Source organism: Phalacrocorax aristotelis, chromosome 3, assembly GCF_949628215.1.
Source record: "Phalacrocorax aristotelis chromosome 3, bGulAri2.1, whole genome shotgun sequence".
Taxonomy (NCBI): domain Eukaryota; kingdom Metazoa; phylum Chordata; class Aves; order Suliformes; family Phalacrocoracidae; genus Phalacrocorax; species Phalacrocorax aristotelis.
In genome coordinates this window covers 126,294,207-126,318,156 of record NC_134278.1, presented here as the reverse complement: position 1 = coordinate 126,318,156, position 23,950 = coordinate 126,294,207, and the positions used below count along the sequence as shown (strand labels likewise).

Here is a 23,950-nt window from a genome sequence, read left to right as displayed (position 1 = left end):
GGGGCTACGTGCAGGAGAGAACTTTAAGTTGGAAGGCCTGAAGGCTGCTCCCATACCTGTGGCTGGACAGGTGGGTGGTCTTGCACTGACCACTTTTTAACTCTCCCTGCACCTTATATAGACTCTTAAAAGTATCAAGGCAGGTCTGTTGTCCTGGAACTTCAGTGCTCTGGTCACTGCTGGCCCAGCATTTCACTCACCGCACCTTTAATTTAGAAGTGGTATGCTTGCTCTGATACTGCGTAATAAAACAACCCATAAAATTTCAGCTGATTTTTTTTAAAGGTGGATTATTTACTGAAAGTATTTAGAAAGTAATTTGCCACCTTTCCCCTGCTGTCTCCCACATGTAGCACGGGAGGAACCACTGTGTGTCGGGCTCGCCAGGTTTTAGAGAAATCGAAAGCTTAGAAACCCTGTGGAAGTATGGTAATTCTCTTCAATTTAGACAATTTAATCATCACAGAATTCAGAGTCACCTGTCTCTTTGGATGAAAAGTCCCACATACAATGAAGAAGGTTCAGGAGGTAAATTCTGGGAATGTCTGTTTTTCAAATGTGCCTTTTTATACAGGATGGGTCGTTGTTTCCCACACCACACCACACCCCCCCACCCCTTTTCTGCTCTGCAAACCTTTCATGCCATGCCCAGAGAGACAGAATTGTAAGTTGTTATAGGCAGAGCTGCTGGCACCTCCTGTCATTTCTCTTTATAAGATCCAGTTTTCTGGGGATTTTTTATTCCTTTGTCAAACTTCCGTTCATGCTGAGATTTTCTATACCTTCTATCCGCCCTGACATCTAACTTGAGGGCAGGACTGGCTTCTCTGTTAAAATCAGTGTTTTCTGTATGCTTTATATGTTTAGCTGTAATTTTTTACATCAGAAGCAAGGCATCACTTGACTCATCACAGGCTCAAATTCAGTGTTGCACCAAAGCCTATGAATTAAGCCAGCTGTAAATATGTTGAGGGCCTTGTAGCAGAGATAAGCAGATGGAGCATGTTCTTTGCCTGCTTCTGCTATGTGTAAAACACTCCCATCGCTCCAAATAAGCTGATACATGGTCTTTCTGGGGTCTCCTAAAGAGAGGAAGCTGGTTGTCTTGGGTATTGCAGTGCCCACCCACTCCCAGAATGTCTAGGGGTTAGACTGTATGCTTCCTCCTGCTCTGGATGTACCCACGTGTTTGAGAGAAAGTTAACAGTAGACGTTCTGTGTCCCAACCCAAAGGGAACTTCCTGAGGAAGATGAATTGTGTGCTCTGTACTTTTCTTCTTTTCCTGTTACGGTGCAGCATGTGGGAGAATGCTATGCTGTCCTGTGTTGTGCCAATTTTGTATTTCTTCATTGCTCTTCATATATTTTTATTACTTCCCGTATTTTACAGAGGTCGAGGGTATGAAGTGGCAGTATACTATAAGATTTTAAATGTAAGAGAGAGCAAAGTATTTTAAGACAGCGATGCTTAAGCTAGAACCTTTGCTTGTTTCTATATATCAGAGGAGTTGCCCTACGGTATGAGAGCAGGTGACCACCTAGTGCTGGAAAGGCGACTGAAGCTGGTGGTGGGAAATCTTCATATGGACAAGATGCAACCTGCTACATCCCTCTGAGAGCTGTGAAAGCAGTGGAGTGGAGTGGAGGCATCTGACGATATAATCCCATCCCGCAAGAGTACAGGGATCTGATAAGATCAACATTACCAAATCACGCAGCAGTTGCTGCAGACTCTCTGCCGTGCAGAGGGATTGGGGCTGTCTAGCAGCCCTGCATAGTGCAGCCCTGCTGCATTCACACAACGGGGTCCCAGCAGAGCTGCTGTGCTTGAGCTACCCGCTGGTGGGAGGTCACCACAAAGCACAGCTTCGCATTTGTGTGGCAGGACAGTATCCTGTTCTCTAGGCCAGCTCTTTTCAGAAGGAGATAAAAACCTTGTGGTTGAGTTATGGAATGATCTCCAGTTAGGTAAACAGTATCTTCAAGTCCTTCAAGTAAGATTGGCTTATGTCTTTAAATGTGAGTCATTAATTTAATAGATGTTTGGTACCAATTTTTGTCTTTCCAGTTCACCTTGACGTAGTCTTCTTATTCATGGAATAGCCAATCCATTTAGACACCTCCTAAATTTTGGCTACCACATCTCTGGTGGCAGTGATTTCCTCAGGCTAGTTTTGTGCTGTTCTGCAGTGATATTTAGAGGGTTAGCACATTTCTTAGAACAAACTACAATGCTGGAAGAGGCAGGTAGTAACTATATATGTTAGCGTTTACTTCATTACTAGAAGAGAGTCAGTGAACCAGCACAAAATTTGGTTGATTGACATAGCCCAGAATGTTAGCTTTTTTTAGAGTACTTGCACGTCTTTATCAAGGCACCTATTTTCCCCTCTAATCCTGGCCTTTTCTGTTTTTTCTACTTGAGTTCCCTGGGAATAATGCACTGGAGAGAGGCTGTTGTTCTTTATGCGGAGCTTGTTCTTTGGGATTTTCCCTTGTCTGTCTGCAAGATGCAAAATTTCTTACCATTCTGTAATCCCAAATCTTGTTACTGGGGCTTGATAAATCATCTTGACATGTAGTTGAGCAGCTGAGATGTCTCTGAAGTTTGACTGGCTTTTCAAGTTAACCTTTAAATATATTAAAGCGATTCTTCCATTTTTCAGACCCCAACTGTACACATTAATGCAGCACATCTTCCATGAAAGAAAAGACCCCATATTTTCAACTAATCATGTTCTGCTTTCACTTTTATTTTAGTGTTAATAATCATTTCTACATTTAAAATACAGAATAGTGACAGGACAAGCAACCTGTCAACCTTGTTCACACGTAATTCTGCCCTCAGAGTTTACCCGAGGTGGATCAGTGCATGTCCATGCAGTTATTTCTATTTTCATGTTGTTCTTAAGAGCCAAATCTCATCCTAGATCCTTAAGTTGGGCAAAAATCTCATTGAAGCCAGTGGGAGTTTTGCTCTATCTGACTAACAGAGTATTTGAGAAGGAACATAATGCTTGTGGATCAGAGAGGCTAATTGTGTGGGCTTCAGGTTTGTCGTACAGGCAGGTAATGTCTGGCAGTTCTTCATGCTGGGTCTAGATCTGCTAGCAGCCATTGCAGCTGTTCCAACCTTTATTTTTGCGTAAAAATGTGTGTCACTATTCGCCCCCACTCTCTACCCACCCACCCCCACCCCATGCCCCAAAAAAGAAAACAGAAAAAGAAATAATGCCTTTTAGAATGGAGGGCACAAAAATTTGACTTTTTATCTCTGGGAGTCAAGGTGTGGATCACTTGTCTGGTAGAGAACTACAGACCTGTAGGTTAGCACTTAAAAACTGCTGTGATATTGCCTACCAATTTTTTTAAGCACCTATTTTAGTTTTAAAGACTTATTCTTCTGAGATGCTAAGCATCCACATCCGGAGCTCCCATATGGACATTGGGTCCAAAGTGTCTCCAGTCAAGATACTCAGTTTTAGAAAGTTTTTTGAAATATTGATCATGGAATCCAAATCGTATGTTGTCATCTTTGTAAGCTCAATTTATGAGGACCAAGACTGAAGGATAAAAATGATGATAGACCTTCACGTGCAGGCTCAAATCATATTTGTGATAAAAATAGCATTACCCAGTGGGGCTGCTTTCAGATGAGAAGCAACATGTGAAGTTCTTTGAAAAGAACACTATAGAGGTTAATTATTGGGAGATACTTATGCAGCTTCTAAAATGGTAGATCTATGCTCTGTAACAGCTAAAAGGCCACCACAGGAGCTCACTGCTGCCCTTCAGTTCTGTCTGACCAGGACTGATTCCAGGAGTGGACTTTGCCTCCTGCTGTAAGGAGGAAGAAAAATATATGATAAAATAAGAGAAAGAAATGCTGAATCACTTTTCTTCAATTAAAGCTACACAAGAAAAGTCTATTTTTAGTCTAAGCAAATACTGGTGTCTGATTTTCTGTATTTATACTACTTTATTTTAATAACTCCCCTCACGGCCAATATGAGCTAAGCATGTAAATCCCCAGAGAACTGATGAAAAAAGCAACCCCATTCACTTAAACATAAAAATAAACCATTTGGCATGTTTACGCAGAAAAGCATCTAATAAATTATTATTACTTTTTTTTCCTCTGTCACCTAGTACTTTCCTAGCTCAATTGAAGGCACGCACAGCTTCCTGTTTGCATTTTTTTACTTTGAAGTGATGGTGAATAGATTCATTAAACTAGAACAAAAAAATCTGCTCATTTGTTGCTTATCTTCTGTTTCAAATGGATGATCTAAAAGGCTGAAAGTACTGCTGTATTTGTTGCAGTGCTGCTTGCAGTTTTTTGTGAGTAACCTTCATCGGATTTTTAAGCAGTGTTTTCCTTCCAGCAAAATCTCCAGGTCACAGTTCTTCCAGTTACATGCAGAAGGTGGCAAGGAGACAAAAGCTCGTCTGGGGAGCTTTCTCTTTCAGCAGCGAAGTTTGCATTTCTTTTAACGTAGTTAAAACATTTGACAGGAGAGAGTAGGGTTTAGTGATGTGAGGTGATTTCCAAATGAGTGTTAGCTTTTTACTGACCTACTTTTGACTAGTGGTGTATTCTTGTCCATTACTTTTTGTCATTGAATAATGCTGATATATTAAGCTGTGTGCTTCAAGGGCATTGTAAAATTGCATGTAGGGGCAGGACTGAACTGTGAAAGTGCGAATTACTCTATCAGATCATACCCAATTAAAAAGTGACAGGCACAGCAGGAGAAATTGAAAGCAAGGTTTATCTTTCATGTAACATAAGAAGTCACTATATCGGTTAGAAACAAAGTGAGTGTGAAACAGATTCTCCACCTCGTCTCATTCCTCTGCAAAAATTAATGATATCTGCTGACTTCGTTATCTGAAAGAACAAGCCCTTGAGTTGTAACAGCTCATGTTGAAGGATATTACGACAATGGCCAGAGAAGGGGAAGTACGGCAGCCATACACCTTTAAGCTACCTGCTATCAGAGCGTCTGCTGAACCTCAGGTCAGTGCATTAGGGATTGATGGATAGGGAGTTTGGAAAAAGTGGTGGTAGTTTATATAAAGCTGTAGTGTCTCATTAAAGGAAGACTTGCAGTCTTGCAGGCTCTCTGCAGTTCCACAGGAAATGTTAGGAATAAAAGTATGGTAAAGAAACCGGGAACAACTTCTAAGCCCTGTAGTTGTTATAAAACTGCTACATGCTAATGAATCGTGTTTAGTCTCCAGCGCCATTGCAAAAATCCTTATGTAACCTTTTGCATAACATTCACCCACGCTCTCCTAACATTGAGATGGGTCTGTGAATGTATAAACGAATGCAGTTGTGTATTTACAGTGTAATCTTCCAGAATCCTGCTTGTTCAAGATGCTGTGTTGCAGAACCTGTTCTGACAATGAACCTGGATTAAAGATGCCATGAGCAAAATTGTGGTGCTTTCTAGAGTATTAGGATTGTGGTGGGTTGCTTTTTTGTTGTTGTTTGGGGTGTTTTTTTGTGTGCGCGCTGTTTTGGTTTTCTGGTGGTTTTTTTGGGCGGGGGTTTCTTGTTTTTTTTTTCCCCTGATAAACTCTCTTGTAAAATAAACAAACAAAAAAACACACCCCAAAAAGCAAATCATCTTTGAAAAATGTGTACTGTGTTTGCTATTGGGATGCAGACTGCTTCAGTGACATGTGACTGCTGTGTGACCAGGTGAACACCACCTTCTGCAGGCAGTCGATGTTGCGTTGACCCTGATGCTTGCTGCTGATGGTATTAGCTGGGAGGTTTCGGTTAGTGAACTCCTGTGTGTGTGTGTGTGTGTGTGTATGTAACACAGCTTTAGCACAGCCGATTGCCTAACGCCCAGTTTCCACATTAGGCTTTAGTGTGTGACGTTCTACTTCGTAAAGAAAAAAAACAAAACAAAAAAAAAAACAAACCAATAATAGAAGGGGAAAGTAAGAAATATGTGAAGCACTTGATATGTATAAGCTGTGGTTGGAGGCATTGTATTGTAGGGAAGATAGGGGGAGGTGGATGGGTAAATTCAGCGGGTACCTGATCCACGAAGCAAGCTTTGCCCATAAAAATAGTGATGCTTTGTAGAACACATCTTCATATAAAACATATTTAATTGATGTACAGAGAGTTAAGAGTTTTTAAAGTGACCAACTGATTTACAGTCCTACTAGATTTGGAGTTGACAAGCAGCTGTTAGGGGAAAAAAGGTTATCATAATGTGAAAATTATTATACTCTAAAAGCCTCCATTTTCCTGGAGAGGATTTACCATTTTTCACCATTTGTACCCATGATGGAGTTCTAAGTGTCTTCCAAAAGAATGGCTTTGATATTGTGTGTTATGGTGAGTAAGTAGCATATTGGAGTTTCTTCTGAGTGAAGAAGTTATAGGGACTGATATGCAGGCAATATCTAGGTCCCAAGTTTAAAAACAAACAAACAGAAAACCCCCCAAACTCTCCCCCCCTCCAAAAACCCAAATCTAACAATCTGCAGCAGTAATTTTTTCCATTCTGTAGTGGTTTGGTTCTATCAGAAGTTGTTTGACACAAGATTCATAACATTTTACAGGGCTCTTGTGCATGGAATGATGAATTAGTTAGGCTTGCTTGCCTCTCCTGAAGGTAAAGGAGAGGCCCTACCTGTGTGTGTGGGTTTTTTTTGTTGCTGTTGTGTAGGGTTTTTTTTTGTTTGTGGGAGTTTTTTGTTTGTTTTGGTGTTCTTCTTTTTGGGTTCTTTGGGTTGGTTGTTTTTTTTGTTAAGAGGAAACTTCTACAAAGCGTGCCTTTGTCAGTCTCACCTTTTTCTGGCACGACCAAGAGGTTAATTCATTAATTACGGGAGATATTACAGATAGAGTAGACCTTCAAGAAGAGAAGGGAGAAGACACCCACGCTGTAATTTGAATGTGGAAAAGATTAATGGAATTCTCATTTCTAACTGATATATGTAAAATTTGTGGGTAAGAAATGAGTTGGTTTAAAAAAGACATACAAAACTCTATGGTTATACCGTTACCTAACTTTGACTTTTATTTTACAGAGACCAGTGTAAAAGAAAATGCTGAAAAGTACATGGAGATGCTGGAGGACAAACTACATAGGTAAGGATGGTGTCATGGAAGCCTTTGAAAGCTTAAAAATGCTTGTTAATGCACCATTGACATGCATAAAAGCGTTAGGGAATGTTTTGGAACTCCCATTAGAATAATACCAAAAATAGTATAAAGTTGGGATCCCCATAAGTGTTATTGTTAAGACCTCCGTTCAGCAGCTTTGCCGCCGGCCTGCCAATGGATGCAGGTAAAAGACAGAATCGCTGTGTTCTGGAGCGTGCAGGAGTGCTCTGGGGCAGTGGTGGCATGGCCAGAGGAGAGGGAGCATGTGTGCCGCTGGTGTGCATTGCTCCAGCTCTGCCTGCAGGTGCCCTGACCACCACTGTGAGCTCTCAAACACCCAGAAGCCCTGAAGTATTGGCAATGTGACAGCTGGTTGAGAACCCCCCTCTCTGTTCCTATGCAAAACTCAACTCTGAGCAGAGCTAAGGGATCCCTTACCAGAACTCTGGGCATCTTTAATAAGTAATGACTCTCTATATAATGGTTTTGAAAGAATGCTGTTTGGGGGGATTGTGGAAAGCAAATAGAAACCAAGACAACAATGGAGTTATTTTAAGAACTAAATCCAAATGCAGAAGTTACTTATTTTTATGCCCTTTTTGTAAGAAAACCCCAAATGCTAGCATTTCTATTTCAATCCCTTGCTGTATGAAGGGGGCTCTAGATCATCCCTCAAGTTTTAGGCTGCTTCGTGAAATATGGTTAGCAAATGTTGCAGTGCTGTTGTAATGGAATCTTTTATGATAGTGGACTTTGCTTTGCACACGTATATTTATACTGGAAAAAGCTTTCACAGGCAGTAATTGGAGTTTATGTGCTAAGAAAATGCTAACCCACCAAATGAGCACCCCTTCCATTTCTGTTATTGAACATGTATCATTAAACATGTTGCCCTAATTACTTTTTGTATTATTGTTATAGAGAGGGTTCTAGATCTTTAGGTTTACCCACTCATACTTTTGAATATAGAGATATTTATCCTGCGTAACTCTTAAATTTAAAATTAATTCAGAGCTGAGTGAAAAATTATGGAAACAGACCTCGAAGATCAAGCTGCGTGTCTGTGTCCTGCCTAATCCCCCCCTTCAATAGCATTTATACTCAGTATACTCCAATCCATAAGTGTATGACAAGTCTTAAGAAGTTTCTGTGGGTTGTCTGTTTGAAAACCATACTTTTTATTAAAAAATATAGGGTATAACAACATGTATTGATGCTTCTAGGTTGTATGGATTTAACTGACATATCAGGCTCCCAGAAAGAAGTAAATTTCCCTTTAACTGTTAAATACTTGGAGAATCTTTATAGACTTATTTTCTCCTTCCAAGAATTTATCAGATAGAATTTGCAGTTGTGGTTTGTTACAAATATTTTTTTTATGCCTTTTTGTATAATTCTTGGGTTGTCTACCTGGACTTTTCTGGATCGGTATCTCAAATTGCAACATGTTTTTATGTGACTTGATAGGTGTTGTTAATGAGCTCGCAGCATGTTTTTCTTCCCTTTTCCTGCTATTTGTGGGAGAAATCTCCATGCTGAAGCGCTGGTATTCATCCTGCTTCTGTGAGGAGTATCATTTCAGGGGAGGGATTAAAAGTTAAACCGTCTTTTTGGCACTGCTTTATATTTTGGAAGCGTTTTTTTAAATGAGCAGTAGTTGACTATTTCCCCTTAGTAGATTTAAGAGTCGTTGAATGTTGTAATATAATTTGTTGCTTTTGTATGCAAGGGTTGCCTTTCTCAGTACCACAAAGACCTGGGCCTCTTTCAGCCTAGGTTCTCCATTGTAGCCAAGCTACAGGCTTCAAAGTTTTGCTGTTGAGGTAAATGTTCTTCCCAGCCGATGCTGACGACACAAACGCGTGAAGTCCAAGTATATCACTGCAGCTGTACTGGTGCATTTAACACGCACTTCAGAGCTTGCCATCAGCTCTGCTGTGTCTAACAGAGACTTGTAGTGCTGCCAAGCTTCTAAAGTTTCCCTTCCTACCCTTAAGAATTAAAACAAACCCCCCATAAACCCCAACAACAACAAACCCCCCTAAAACTCACTGAATAAACCCAACAAAAAACTACCCCGAAACCCCACCGCGGTGCTGGCCAAGCCCCAGATGGCGAAGGTTCAGTCTTGAAGCAGTGACAGTTTTGCAATATGTACAAATGGTATTATTCTAAAAATAGTTTATACCAAGTAACTAAGGGCTACGAATTTCTTTTAATATTGGTGGGAAGAGAAAATGTCTAATGTTTTTACCAGAAAGAAGTCTCTAAAATACTACATCTTTAAAATGTTTTATATTTATGCTAATAAAGTGATTATGGATACTTGTTTTTTAAAGGTTCTTTAGACCTTAAGTAATTAACTACACCTGCTTGAGCTTGAGCTTGAGCAATTAAAGAGAGTAATTAAAAATGTAAGCCCAAGAGGCTTCTCCCCCCCAACCCTTAGAGGAGTAACTTGAGAGACAGTTTCTCTTTTTTTTGTCTTCATAGAGATGCTCAGATTGCACCTTTATATGATTCATAACCTAAAGAAAGAATCTCTAAGGAAAGTTTAAAGAATAAGTTTTAAGTTTATATTGTAGACAGAGGTAGAATTTGCATCTGGCTCATGGGTGCGCGCTTTTGGATGCCTTCAAATCCAATAGAGGATCAAGTCTCTGCAGCATGAATTCAAATAAGCTTCTAAAGTTTTTCTCCAGATGAAACGTATCATTTTGCTAGGTAATGTTTCAAACAGAAACAGCCTAGATTCAAACCCCTTCAGTTTAAGGTGTAGCTTCAAAATAAGGTAGAACTATTAAAAATGTAATTCTTGATCACTTTTGTAACAGAAGAAAATTAATGAAGAAAACTCAGACCAAAACAGCTTTAATGCAGATTAAGGTTAAAAAAGTATCGATTTATCAATTAATTTTTTTTCTTTCCCCTCTCCTTTTCTGTCTTGTTTATTTTCATAAGAAAAGTTTGGAATATATTCCTCTGTGGTTGGTGAGTTTTGTTTTGTGGGTGGGGGTTGGTTGGTTTGGCTTTCTTGTTTTGTTTTGTTCTTGTTTTGGGAGGAGGGAACCTACTTCATTCACTGGAGTGGCTTTTTTGTGGGGTTTTGGTGGGGCTTGGTTTGTTTTGTTTTTAAACAAATGCAGTATTTTTGACTGCAGCCTACAAAATACATCTGTTCTCAAGTAGCTTAATAGAATGTTAATCTGTTTGATAAAGAACAGTACTCTTAATAGTATTGCACCTACAGGGAAAAAAGGGAAAATAAGCACTGACAAAGTGTTGGTCTCTTCTCCCAGGTCACTAATGATAGGACGAGAGGAAATGGCCTCAAGCTGCATCAGGGGAGGTTTAGGTTGGATATTAGGAAAAACGTCTTCACTGAAAGAGCGGTCAGGCATTGGCCCAGGCTGCCCAGAGAGGTGGGGGAGTCACCATCCCTGGGGGTATTTGAAAGATGTTTGGATGTGGTGCTTAAGGGCATGGTTCAGGAGGCTTGAGGGTGTTGTGTCGACGGTTGGACTCGATGATCCCAGAGGCCTTTTCCAACCTTAATAGTTCTATGATTCTGTGATTCTAAGTATACAGATTACTTGACATAATTTTTTCCTTTTAAAATACAGCTTGTATTCTGAGCAGTTGTTGAGGACAGTATCCTTTGAGAAAAGAATAAATAAATAGCATGTTTAATAATCCTGCAGGCTGTCTCTTTTCCGGTCACCAATATAATTCAAGCCACTGCTAGAGCTTATGCAGTAAATCACTAGCTGCTCCTCTGAGAGTGTAAATAACGTTGCCATCACTTCCATGGTAGACCTTGAAAGTCACTTACCTTCTGCTAGTAAACAGATGTGTAAAAGTGGTAGGATAATGAAACTGTGTTCAGTGAAGACATCTGCCTGTGTGAATATCTGAAGTGCAAGACGTTTCGTTTAGATAACTTCAGCTTGTCACTTGAGGGGTTGTACGAGAGACGTTTACTATAGTTGTCCAGACATTTAGCTCACTGAAAGTCATCTGAGCATCTTCTTGTGGGACCCTTGTTCTTCCACAGAAAGTGTATTTCTCCATCTCACTCCTTTCCGCTCCACGTGAAGGCTTTGCTGGGGCTGTATGTCACTACCATGACTAAAGCGGGCTTCAGCAACACAACTCTTTCCAGAACCACCAAGTTCTGCCATAAGTGAGCTTAAGTCATGTTAGTGGTTGGGGGTCGTGCACTGAGCCCAGGAAAGAGTGCTACAAAGCCATAAGAGCAGAAGATTTGGGTTGGGGTTTTGTGCTTAAATGCTGTCTCCTAAATCAATACTTAAACAAAAGTGGCCAGATTTTGCAAAATATGTGGGGTACCAATAAACACCTTTGAAATCAGTGGAGATGGAGAGAGAGCGCCAAGTTACATTTGTTTAGGTACTTACATGTTGGAGTCCAAGACTAGACTTGGGGTTTGTAAATATTCACTTGTTTTTGAAGATACCAAAAAAATCACCTGCCTTTTAAATGGGTAAGAAAACTTTGGTATGTATTTCTGCATGAAAAGCCATCATCTTCTGAGTTATTTGCTAGGTCTTACATATCTCAATGGACATTGCTCATGCGACGTGAGCAATTGTGTGTCTGTCACCTTTTACACGTGCCCTGTATCTCACTAAATCTCTTTCCTAGCTTCAGTCCCTTCCATCGCAGAGGGGGATGTGAGAATGCATGTGCATGAAAAGATTGATCTGTGCGAGAACTGTATTTGATAGCTGGAGAAACAAAAACAAATGAGTGGAACAAGGTAAAATTAAAAAAAGAAAATTATCTTTCAGACCGTTGCCCTTGTAGCAGCTAGTAAATGTTCCACAGCAAATACAGTTGCCTAATAAAGTGCTGGGCAAAACCAGGAATTCAGTTACATCACTGAAACATGCAGCAAAAGGCTTTGGTTCTTTAAGCTTAGTCTTGCCTTTGGAGACAGTGCTGTGCTATTTTTGCAGTAGTAGAGGGAAATAAGCCATTTTATTAAAAAGAAAAAAAATATCTTTTTTAATACTCCTTTTTTTACTTTTTCTTTTTTTATATTTCTTTATACCAAAGAAAAATAAGATTAAATTAATGGTGCAAATCAGCTTCATGAGATTTAGGGTGAAATAACAATGCTTTTATTTTTCAAGCATCCATCTGCTAGTTACCCATAGAAACATATTTGGAATATATTGCCCTTGTGAAACTTATTAGAAACTGATAATCTGTGAAAGTTTGCGCTCTTAAACAGATGGAGTAAATGTGGCGGAATTGTTCTAAGACAGTGTTGTCTGAAGATTTCTTTTTTTGTATGGTATGAAAGATTTCACATTTGCCGTAAGAACCGGGGTTTTTGGCATACCAAATATTTCCTGAGTGGCATTACATGTTCACGTGAAAGTTATGCTTGAACCGTAGCCTCAGCAATTAATGATAGACATGACATGCAATGAAGGAGCATCTCACACGTGAAAATACATCTTGAGGGGGTAGGAGGCAGAGAGCAAATAAAACGTCAGGAGAAACCAAAGATCTTGGGACCATCGTTTATCCTGACGCACTCAGAATGTAAGAGTCACTGCAGACTGAACCCTGAGGCAGAGGAAACCCAGAAGGAGTTGCCTTTGGCGCTAATTAAACAATTAGGCATTTAAATGTTTCTCAAAAGTGTTGTGATTTTCTGCAGTGAGGCAAGGTCCCTGAGTCCAGCTGGAGCTTTGTGGTCTCCTGCACCCACTGAGAGCCCTCTGCCACTCTGTTGAAGAGCAGCCTGTGGTATCCAAGCCTACAAGTACAAGCTTGCAAATATTGAGCGTTTTAATGACAAAGCCCCTCCTGTGGCCATCTACAGACCCTTACCTTCTGTAAGGGTAAGGTTTCATCTTGGGTTTTTAGCCCCCTGTATGTCACTGTAAAAAGCCTGGTGTTTGCCAGAGGAGAACGGCTGTGCTAAGGCTGCTGAGTAAGGCTTTCCAAAAGCTTTCCCCTCTTGTATGTGCCGCAGCGTAGGCATGCTTGGGAGTGCCAGATGGCCTGCGGTAATCTTGTGTAACCTGTGACCCGCCTCAGCCGCGCTGAGGGCTGTTTCAGCTGCTGGTAGTATCTTAGGAGTGCACAGATAGGACTGAAATGCCACCTTTGCCTGCCTCCCCTTAAGACTGTGTGTTTTCTACTGCGCTTCCAAGAGAGCCCGCAGCCCCGTCCCTTCCTTGGATAATGGTGTGATCTTATTTTGCTTACCAACAGCTCTGCTGCAGCGGTGTTAAATGCAGGTTAGACAAAATACTAGATCCTTCTAGTGACTCATTTAGTTCCTTTCTTCTTCCCAGCTGCTCTAAGTCACACACAGCTGTGAGAACATTAGCTCCGAAATTGGGAGCAGGAGCACTTTATATGCGGTGATGCATTCCTTTATATCTCATGGCCCACATGGTGATGGCTTCCAAATCCCTTATCATAACTGCCTCAGGCTGGAAACAATTTTTTTTGTACCAGCTGATGTAAAGATGACATTTCTTGAGCTGAGGGGATTTAATGTGATTGTACTGTTCTCCGGGCCTCAAAAGATTATGCTGTGACTTCCATTCATCACAAAACCGGGGCTTTTTAGTTGCTTTTTCTAATTCCCAGTTAGACATCATGAAATTATTTTGGGGGAATAATATTGTTCAATAATAACTGGTGAATCACACAAAGGTGTTTTATTGAGCTATTTTCTGTGTTATTCTGCAAGAATGGGAAAAAAAAAATAAATACGCCCGCTAGTAAGATGTAATATTGCAATGTCTGTGCTTTGCCGTTGTTCAATGATACAGCACCTGGTAACTTTGCAAATGTATGCAAAACCATTCTTCTTTAATTGACTTTTTTCCGCTATTTGTCTTGGTTCATTTTCTGTTCAACAGCGTTTGTTTTCACAGTAATGGTGGCTTTTTTCCAACCCATGAATGTGCAGTTCAGGAAATGTAGTGGAATCTTACCCCGATGTAAGTTGTGCTCATCTGCGCGGTTCCTTGTTCTCTAAAGTGTGAAGGGGATTGTGTGTGTTTAGGACAATTCGTATTTACTGAAGAAGCAGAAATCAAGCCCACGGTGTGTTTTACCTGATCTCATACATCTGTGGTTGTTTGTTTTTTTTTTTTTTTTTAAGGGTTTCAGTCAAGTGTCACTCGACTAGTTCAGAATAAATGTGGCTGCAACCTGGTTGCTGAGGCTGCTAGTGCATGTGTGCGTTCTGCTTCGGAAATTTGCGGCTTTCTCATGCCGGCAGTGTTTTTAATGCATTTGGATTTGTAGTCTTCACCAAGCTCTGTTCCTTCAATCGAGACCTCCAATGTCCTGAGAATTCCATGCCGTAAGGACAAGTTAGGATTAACTGTCACCACGTGACATTCCAGTTTACTTGAAAATTAACAGTCTTAAACCAGTTACTCGCAACCCTTGTTATTAATCCTGTTAGTTTACTTACCACGTGTCTCGAGTCTCCTTTATAACGTACTAAGTTTCGGAAACGTTTCTGGGAGCAGAGTTGAGCACGAATGCTCTCAACAGCACGGCACGCTGAAGGGACAGTGTTTCATGCTGCTGGTGGTCTTAAAGCTTGTCTAAGACGGTCTTAGAGTGCATCAAAAGGACCGAGTGTCCTTGTGGATGCATAGCTCTCTTTCCCATCTGGTTACAGCTTCTCTAATGTTCCTGTCTATGGGATATATTTTTTTAATATAACATTTATTATATAGGGGTAGTTTCCCAAAATGTGTTGTTTGCCTGTGACTTCAAGCTATCCTTATCTCCCTAAAAAGGTGCCTTTGTATGTCAGTGAAATCACTTGTGTTGGCTGCCTGTGCAACAAAGGGCTGCAGGGCTAGGCCTAGTGTGACTATCTTAAATCCTCAAAATTGGGGACATGGTTAGAAGTTGATGCCACTGAAAGTGAATATGGTAAATAACTTACCAGATTCACAAAACTGAAAGAAATTTTTGCGCACTTCTGTAACATCTGGCGGCATTCTGCCTCAGCTGTGGTTTGTTTGCTGTTCTTTAGAGTAAATCAGTCTCTTTTGAACACAGGGTGTGTACTTTTACCATACTGATGGGTTCCTAAGAAGCTTTCAACCACCACCGCCAACAAAAACTTGTCTGGGTTCAGTACTGTTGAAAAAGCATTGCAGTGTCACCAGACCCACATGGGGATGATCCAAGACTTGACTTTGGAGAATCAGTTCTCCTTGTGAACAATACATTTGCTTTGTTGCAGGTATCTTGTTCTTCAGTTTGCATGAGAGACACTGCCATGAAAACAGGATTATTGTTTCTTAAAGGCTCATGTTTTCCTGATACTCTTTTCCAGCCTGAAAACAGCAACTTGTGTCACAGCACTTACTTTGCTGTGGAAAGGTTATGATATCATGAATTGAAGGATTATCGCTTCAGCTGTGGAACTGGTAACAAGAACATAGGAACCTGTGAACGAAAATAGCATTTTAAATGGATTTCTACTGGGGAGGGAAAAATTGGCAAAACCAGCATATGTATGCAGAGTTGCCCCACTCAATATTCAGAAATAGTGTTGAAGCTTTTTTACTATCCCACTGATCTTTTGGTTTGGTACTATTGTAGTGACGGAAAGTTCATTTGCCCAAAATATTCATGAATAAAAGGGGCCGTGAATAATGAAAAGCGAACTGCTAAGTGTGCTAGTTCATAAATTTAAGGTGATTTTTTGGTGGCTGTGCTGGCCCAGCCTTATTTGGGAGATACATCCTGGATTTTTAATAGTTTTGGAAAATTAATTTTCACAATGGTGGATCAAGTTAATGAAGATGAACATTTAAGCATCCTTTTTTACTCTATTTCTTTTTTTTTATCGGCTTCAAATGTTTGGGTGCTTTCTTGTTTGCTGCTCTTCTTTACTTGCTCTATCTTGAAGTTAGCGTTCTTAGAGGGGGGCTTTCTGCTTCTCATCCTGGTCTTTCCTTTATTGTGGCTTCTCCATCTCCCTTCCTTCCACTTGTCTCATTTCCACTTTGTAAATTTTATTCTTACCTTCTTTCTTTTGTTTCCAACTTGATTCTTTAGCACACCTATTTTTGTGTGTTTCCTCTCTGTATATCGTGGCAGGGGCAAAATTGGATAGTAGGAATACAAGAAAGCACTTGATTCAAAGAAAAACTATTCTCATCTTTAAAATGCAGCTGATTACTTTTCAAGATATCTTAGACTGCATGACCACAGTGCAGGCTCTCATTCAATGTTCTTATTGTCTTCTCGATCACTTGCAATATATTTGAAAATGTTTGCAATGTCCTGACAGTCTCTTGGAAACCCTTGGTAAATTTAAATTTAAATAATCTCATGAGAAACTTGACGGTATTGCTTCATGGAAATGGGTTAGCATAGATTAACTAGGTCTGGAGGAGAGGGGAGAATCTTTGCAGTTTCTTTTGTTTCTGGATGTGGAAAGTGTAGCTAATGCCCATGGGGTCGGAAACTGAAATAATCAGATTAATTATCAGAATAAGCAGATTAGAGTTTGTAATGATGTCTCTGCAGCATAATGGACATTTCATCTCCAGAGTGATCTGGTCCCATGTACCAGTGGAGATCCTTTGGTAGACAAGCTCACGTCTCGTGACGGGATGCAGCTCTTGGTTCCTAACCCATAACTTGTCTTTCAGCACTGGCAGAACTAATATTTATACCCATCTATAGATGAAATGCACATTCCATGAGCAATAAAAATGGGGAAGGGCAAAGAATGTAATCTACTTCTTTCCGAAACATAAACAATACAACCGCTCACCACCCGCCGACCGACGCTGACCGTCCCCGAGCCCCGATTGCTGCCTCCCTCCCCCGGCCAGCTCCCCCCAGGTAACACACTGGGCATGATGTTACATGATATGGAATATCCCTTTGGCCAGTTTGGATCAGCTCTCGTGGCTGTGCCCCCTCCCCTCCCGGCTTCTGGTGCCCCCAGCAGAGCATGGGAGGCTGGAAAAGCCCCTGACTAGCACAAGCACTGCCCAGCAACAACTAAAACATCGGTGTGTTATCAACACTATTCTCATACTAAGTCCAAAGCACAGCACTGCACCAGCTGCAGTGAAGAAAATTATCCCAGCTAAAACCATGACACCAAGTCAGAAAATATATAAAAACAAACAACAAACACCACCGTTCCCTTCCCCCCCCAAAAAAAGACAACCCAAAACCCTATTGGTTCTGTCCATGGCCCCCACAAGATAGGAGATCATTGCACTGACGGAACACGAGGTCTTTGTGGCAGTAGCAAGGGTCTTCTGGCTCTGTGGTGATAAAGAGAGTGCTTGCTGCAAGTAGAGAAGGATTTTAATTCCTGAGGAAGCGCCTGCTAACCGAGGTGTGGAGGGGGCTTTTTGCAGAAAGGGGGAGATGTGATGGGGAAGCTTGTGGGTCCAGCAGTTGTCTGGGGGAAGGAGACATGACACAAAACTTATTTTTCCAATTTAAATCCTAGTGGAGAGTTGGTATTGCACCAATGTTTAGTTGGTATGTATTGTGCCCTGAACATTTTTTAATGACTGTTTGGCTTCTATATGAAATAGTAAGAAGTGAAGAAGGGGACAAGAATTAGAAGCCTAACAATTGTTGTTGTCTTCCGTGTTGGTGTTTTGGCTTTTTTATTTTGTTGGTATTTTGCCTGTTCAGGCATGCTGGGTCACTAATACTGATTTCTTTATTCCTTTTTAACAGGGAGGTGGGGGAACTGTGGCATACGACTGTACTGGTTTATGGAAGTAGGGGAAATCTCTATTCTTTTAAAATTTAATCTCAGCACTGAAACTAGATCTTTTCAGAAAAAAAAAAAAACTAAAACAAACTGGAGGTCAGATTTGGGGCCAGTTTCCAGTGTCTCTTAAAGGTTTAGAAAAAGCAAAGCACATGGTCACACAGCCTTTAATAACTCTCTGTCCATATTAATTCAGGTTTCATCCAGGCTAGGGCTTTTTGAAGTTACTGAATTAACTTCAGTAGTTAGTGTGCAGCACTGGCAAAGACAAGGTGACGGGATTTTGCTGCTTATTCATGGAAAAGCTTGCCCACCTCCCCCCTTCCCTCCAGGCTCTTTGTCTTCCATTCATTTTATACTTAGCATAGCAAAATTCATCAGAGGGCAAGGCTGGGTCTCCTCTTCTGAAAACAAAGTATTGCCCTTGCTTAAAAAGAAAACGTGCTGAAAGTTCACAGCCTCTCTAGCCAGTTAGTAATTGTGTATTTTGTTAGGAACTTCTCTTACTCTATATGCCTTTTTCTTACGCTTCACTGTTCTGGTGCTGGTCAGTCATGCCTGCAAAGCGGAGTTTAACACTTCGCTGAAACTCATTAACTCACGGTAGTCCTCTCTGCTGCAAACTCTTGCCTCATCAGGAATAAGTAATTCTATATCACTTTGCTGCTTTGGTGTGCCGATTTCCCTATTTTGGAACAGAAGTAATGTTTTCCATATTATTTTTGTTTCAATCACTTGTGCTCTTCCCTGTTTTCTTATCGCTTCATATTTGATTGAATTACATTAATTTTATTAGGAGTTTGAAATTCATATTCATAAATTTTTTTGTTTGTTAATCAGTGGTACTTGTGAATGCAGAGAGGATCCCACTTTGTGAATGGTGAATGTCTAACATGACTGACATTAGTCATAGTGACTTCCTCTTCCCTGAGAGTATGATGCGTAGCTTTTTGACCTGGAAGCCTATATAATTTTTCTTGTAGATGTCTATGCTAATGTATGTTTGTATTTGTGAAGGGAAGGTTGATGCAATGAGCTGCGGTGATTTGCTTCCAATACTTCCTATTTCCTATGCCAAAGGTGCTTTGGCTGCGAGAGAAATATCTCACAGCTCCATTGTGCTTCAGAAAGAGTGCTCAGCCCCTGACCTCGTCGTAGGATTTTCAGAGGACATCTTAAGATAAGGTCCAAGGCTTTCAATGTGAGGATACATTTGCAGTGTGCTATAGCTGCTGAGGAGTTACCTTTGGATACTACGTCAAACTAAAGGACAGTGGTTTCATCATCCCATCCGGATAATGGAGAAAATGTGCAACAGGAGGTGCTAGCGTTATTTGCAGATGTTTATTAAGAGCGTAGTGTCAGGTGAGAGGCACTCTTGAAACTAGGGACTGAGTTTGAAAAATTGATTTAAAAAACCCCCATCTGCTTAAGCAGGAGACTGTTTCCAGTGGTTTCATGGGACTTTTCCCAGTCTTTTATTTTTACTGAGAAAAATGTAATTTACTGAGTGCATCATGGATGTAAGCTCTTCAAAGTGCTTCTCTTTGCCCATCAGCATCACCTGTGCCTTGCTCGGCTCTGCCCTGCTGTTGCCTTCTCTGTGACCTGATCTCATGCAAATCTCGAGCTATCTTAGTTGTGGAGATATGATTATAGGAGGGGAGGGAGGTATGCTCAAAGCTGTTTGTCACCTCTGTGTCCATGGCATTAAGCTTTTGCTCTCTTACTAGGTCCCCTTGGTCGCTGCATGTGGGTGAATATATGTAGTGAGAAAGACCTAATCCCTTCTGAACTTGGCAAGAAAATTGTTCAGAGGTGGATGTGTATCTTCCCACTGCTACTGGTTTTGAGTGTACCCCTGAAGACTTGAAACCAGTTTGTGCATTTCTCAGAAGTTTTGTCATCTCTCTTGAGCAGGATTGCCATTAACGGTAGTAGCAGGTATAGAGCGATCAAAGAAGATGAGGATGGATGTCTGACAATCTGCCTGCTGCCCAGCAGCGCTGCTGTTGTCCTCCTGACAATACTTCACACAAAATCCTAATTGGCCAATTAGATACAGGCATTGTGATAATTAAATAAGTAGAAAATAAATAAAGTATCATCACCTGCATAGCCTGAGTATAAAGACATAGGATAGCTCTATCTTGCATGCAACTAGTCTTTCACACTAGCATTTGGAAGCATTCATTACTTTATTTGCTTACTGCTGGGAATGTGCTCTGCCAGCTTGGGAAGACATGCAGGCCCCAGCAAGCTAGAAGCGTGTTGTCATTGGCAGTACACAGCAGCGAGCGTTCATCGCAGCTGAACGGGGTCCAGCCAGGGAGGAGCCGTGGACCCTGCTCTTTCTCTCTTGCTCTTTTTGAGCCAGAACATGATTTGGCTCCTGACCTCATTTGACCCAGCAGCCACAGAGGATCATATCGTGCCCTCGGATGTTTCAGAGGAACTCCGTAAGCACGCGGCTATTGACATCACTATTTGGCCAACGCTCTCATTTTTCCAGGTGTGTCTTCCTGGTTACAAAGGTTGAATTTCAAGGTACATTCCCACATGATGACAAATATATTATCTCTCCCAATTGTATCTCTTCTAAAAGGGCATTTCTTTTCCTGGTGTTTTTAATCATTATGTATGCTTAATTCCTGCTCAGTCAGTAGTACACAGCATGATTCACATTCCCAAATTCACTTGACACCGAAAGTCTAAATCTGTTATTCTTTCATTGAGGGGATTATATTATAAACCGTTGAATTTTCTGTTGGAGAACAGAGGTGAATAAAAATGATAGAATTGTGAATTTCTTCTATATGCTTCCTAGTGCTTGTGGTCAGAGACTGTAATAAACAACAAGAGATCAGGCTCATTATTCTGATTGCTTTGCAATAAGAAAGCATTCTTCTCTTGGTATAAATAGCCGTTGCTGCTACTGCAGCAGTGTGGGTTTGTGGCAGCTGAGAATGTGGCCTCAATGCAAACACTCTGTTTTCTTCCTGTGGTATGCTTTGGGAATCACAGAATCCCAGAGTGGTGGGGGTTGGAAGGGACTTCTGGAGATCATCTTGCCCAACCCCCCTGCTGGAGCAGGCACACCCAGAGCAGGGGGCACAGGACCGCATCCGGGGGGGTTTGAATGTCTCCAGGGAAGGGACTCCACAGCCTCCCTGGGCAGCCTGTGCCCCTGCTCTGGCACCCGCACAGGGAAGGAGTCTTTTCTCATATTGAGGTGGAACTTCCTGTGTTCCAACTTGAGCCCATCGCCCCTTGGCCTGTTGTTGGGCCCTATTGAACAGAGCCTAGTCCCCTGATGGTCTTGGTAGCTCTCTGATGGACTTGCTCAAGCAGTTCCCTGTCCCTCTTGAACTGGGGGACCCAAAACTGGACACAGCACTCCAAATGTGGTCTCACCAGGGCAGAGTAGAGGGGGAGGATAACCTCTCTCGATCTGCTGGCCACACTCCTTTTAATGCATCCCAGGATACTGTTGGCTGCCTTGGCCGCAAGGGCACATTGCTGTCTCATGGTCACCTTGTTGTCCACCAGCACTCCCAGGTCCTCCTCAACAGAGCTGCTTTCCAGTAGGTCAGCCCCCAGCCTGTGCTGGTGCATGGGGTTGTTCCTCCCCAGGGGCAGGACCTTGCACTTGCTCTTGTTGAATTTCATCAGGTTCCCCTGGGCCCAGCTCTCCAGCCTGCCCAGGTCTCGCCCGATGGCAGCACAGTCTCTGGCGTATCAGCCACTCCTCCCAGCTTGGTGTCACCAGCAAACTTGCTGAGGTTATGTTCTGTCCCAGCATCCAGGTCATTGATGAATATGTTGAACAGGGCTGAACCCAGCACAGACCCCTGGGGAACACCACGAGTGACAGGCCTCCATCCAGACTCTGCTCCATTGATCACGACCCTGAGTTCTGTTGTTGAGCCAGTTCTCTGTCCACCTCACTGTCCACTCATCCAACCCACACTTTCTTAGCTTGCCTGTGAGGATACTATGGGCGACAGTGTCGAATGCCTTACTGAAGTCAAGACAACATCCAATGCTCTCCCTTCATTGACTCAGCCAGTCACGCCATTGTAGAAGGCTATCAGGTTGGTCAAGCATGATCTTCCCTTGGTGAACCCATGCTGACTACTTCTGATAACCTTCTTGTCCTCTACATGCCTGGAGATGACCTCCAGGATGAACTGCTCCATCACCTGTCTGGGGACAGAGGTGAGGCTGACTGGCCTATAGTTCCCCAGGTCCTCCTTCTTGCCCTTTTTGAAGACTGGAGTGACATTGGCTACCCTCCAGTCCTTGGGCACCTCTCCTGTCCTCCATGACCTTTCAAAGATGATGGAGAGTGGCGCAGCAAGGACATCCGCCAGCTCCCTCAGCACTCATGGGTGCATCCCACCAGGGCCCATGGATTTCCAAGGATCCAGTTTGCATAGGTGATATCTGACCCAATTCTTCTCAACCGATGGTAAGTCTTCCTTTCTCCAGATTTGTCCTCTCTTCTCTACGGGCTGGGATGCCTGAGGGCCAGCCTTAGCAGTAAAGACCAAGGCAAAGAAGGCATTCGTTAACTCCGCCTTCTCTGCATCCTGCGTCACCAGGGCCCCTTCCTTGTTCAGCAGCGGGCCCACTGTATCCCCAGTCTTCCTTTTACTGCTGATGTATTTAAAGAAACCCTTCTTGTTGTCTTTGACATGCATTGCCAGATTTAATTCCAGCTGGGCCTTGGCCTTCCTCGTCGCATCTCTGCATACCCTGACAACATTCCTATATTCCTCCCAAGTGACCAGTCCCTTTTTCCACATACTGTGAACCTTCCTCTTCCATTTGAGTTTCTCTAGAAGCTCTTTGCTCATCCATGACATTCTCCTGACTCCTCTGCCTGACTTCTTCCTCCTGGGGATGCACTGATCTTGAGCTTGGAGGAAGTGGTCCTTGAATACTGTCCAGCTCTCTTGGACACCCCTGCCTTCCAGAGCCCTAGCCCGTGGAATTCCTCCTAGCAGATCTTTGAAGAGGCTAAAGTTGGCCCTCTTGAAGTCCAAGGTTGTAACCTGACTCAGCCCTGCTTCTACCTCACAGTATCCTGAACTTGACCATCTCATGGTCACTGCAGCCAAGGCTACCCCCAACTCTCACATCCTCAACCAGCCCTTCCTTGTTTGTTAGGATAAGGTCGAGCAACACATCTCGCCTTGTTGTCTCCTCTACCACTTACATCAAAAAGGTGTCCTCGATGCTCTGCAGGAACCTTGTGGATCGTGCATGGCTCACTGTGTTGCTTTTCCAGCAAATATCAGGGTTGTTGAAGTCTCCCACGAGGACCAGGGCCTGCAAATGCGAGACTACTTCCAGCTGTCTGTAGAAGGCTTCATCAACTTCCTCTTCTTGATCAGGTGCCCCGTAGCAAACTCCCACAACAGTGTCACCCATATTTGGCTGTCTCTTAATTTTTACCCACAAGCTCTCAACTTATTCTCCTTCCATCCCAAGGCAGAGCTCGATGCATTTCAGTTGCTCCCTCACATAAAGAGCAACTCCCCCACCTTGCCCAGAAAAAACAAATGTATTTTCTTGGATTAGAACTGGTTGTGACTTTGAAAGCTACTGAATTGCTTCAGTTTCTGTAGAAGTCACCAGCAGTTGAATCTTTTGTTGGTTTCAGGCCTATGAAACTATTTAGGCTTGTGCAGCAGCTTAACTGTTTGAACAGAGCTTAGATGAATACATAGATCCTGAGATGCATGCTTTCCAAAATCAGGACCTAATTCATGCCTCTCCTTTAAATCTGATTCAGGATCAAATATTAAATAGTGCAGGAAAAAAAAAATATAATTCCAGCAGTTCCCATCCAGTAAAAAAAAAAATTAAAAAAACAAACCAAAAAATACCCACAAACAGAAAAAAAGCAAAACAAAACCCAACCCAACTGCTTAATGACCTTGTGGGACTTTGCTGTTATTGTAGGAGCCAAAGGCAAGCAAACTGAAGACTGAGTTATCAGAGTTAGTACCAAACTTGAAGGTGCTTTA

General features: G+C 42.1%; 1 protein-coding gene across 6 annotated transcripts in view; it reads left to right on the top strand.

Moving 5' to 3' along the window:
• Positions 1-23,950, top strand: part of DISC1 (DISC1 scaffold protein) — a 216,067-nt gene that overhangs the window by 156,361 nt on the left and 35,756 nt on the right. For all 6 annotated transcript variants that reach the window (XM_075089495.1, XM_075089494.1, XM_075089491.1 and 3 more), the window contains exon 11: positions 7,063-7,123. In XM_075089495.1, the coding sequence (XP_074945596.1) occupies positions 7,063-7,123 (61 nt within the window). The remainder of the gene's footprint in view (positions 1-7,062; positions 7,124-23,950) is intronic.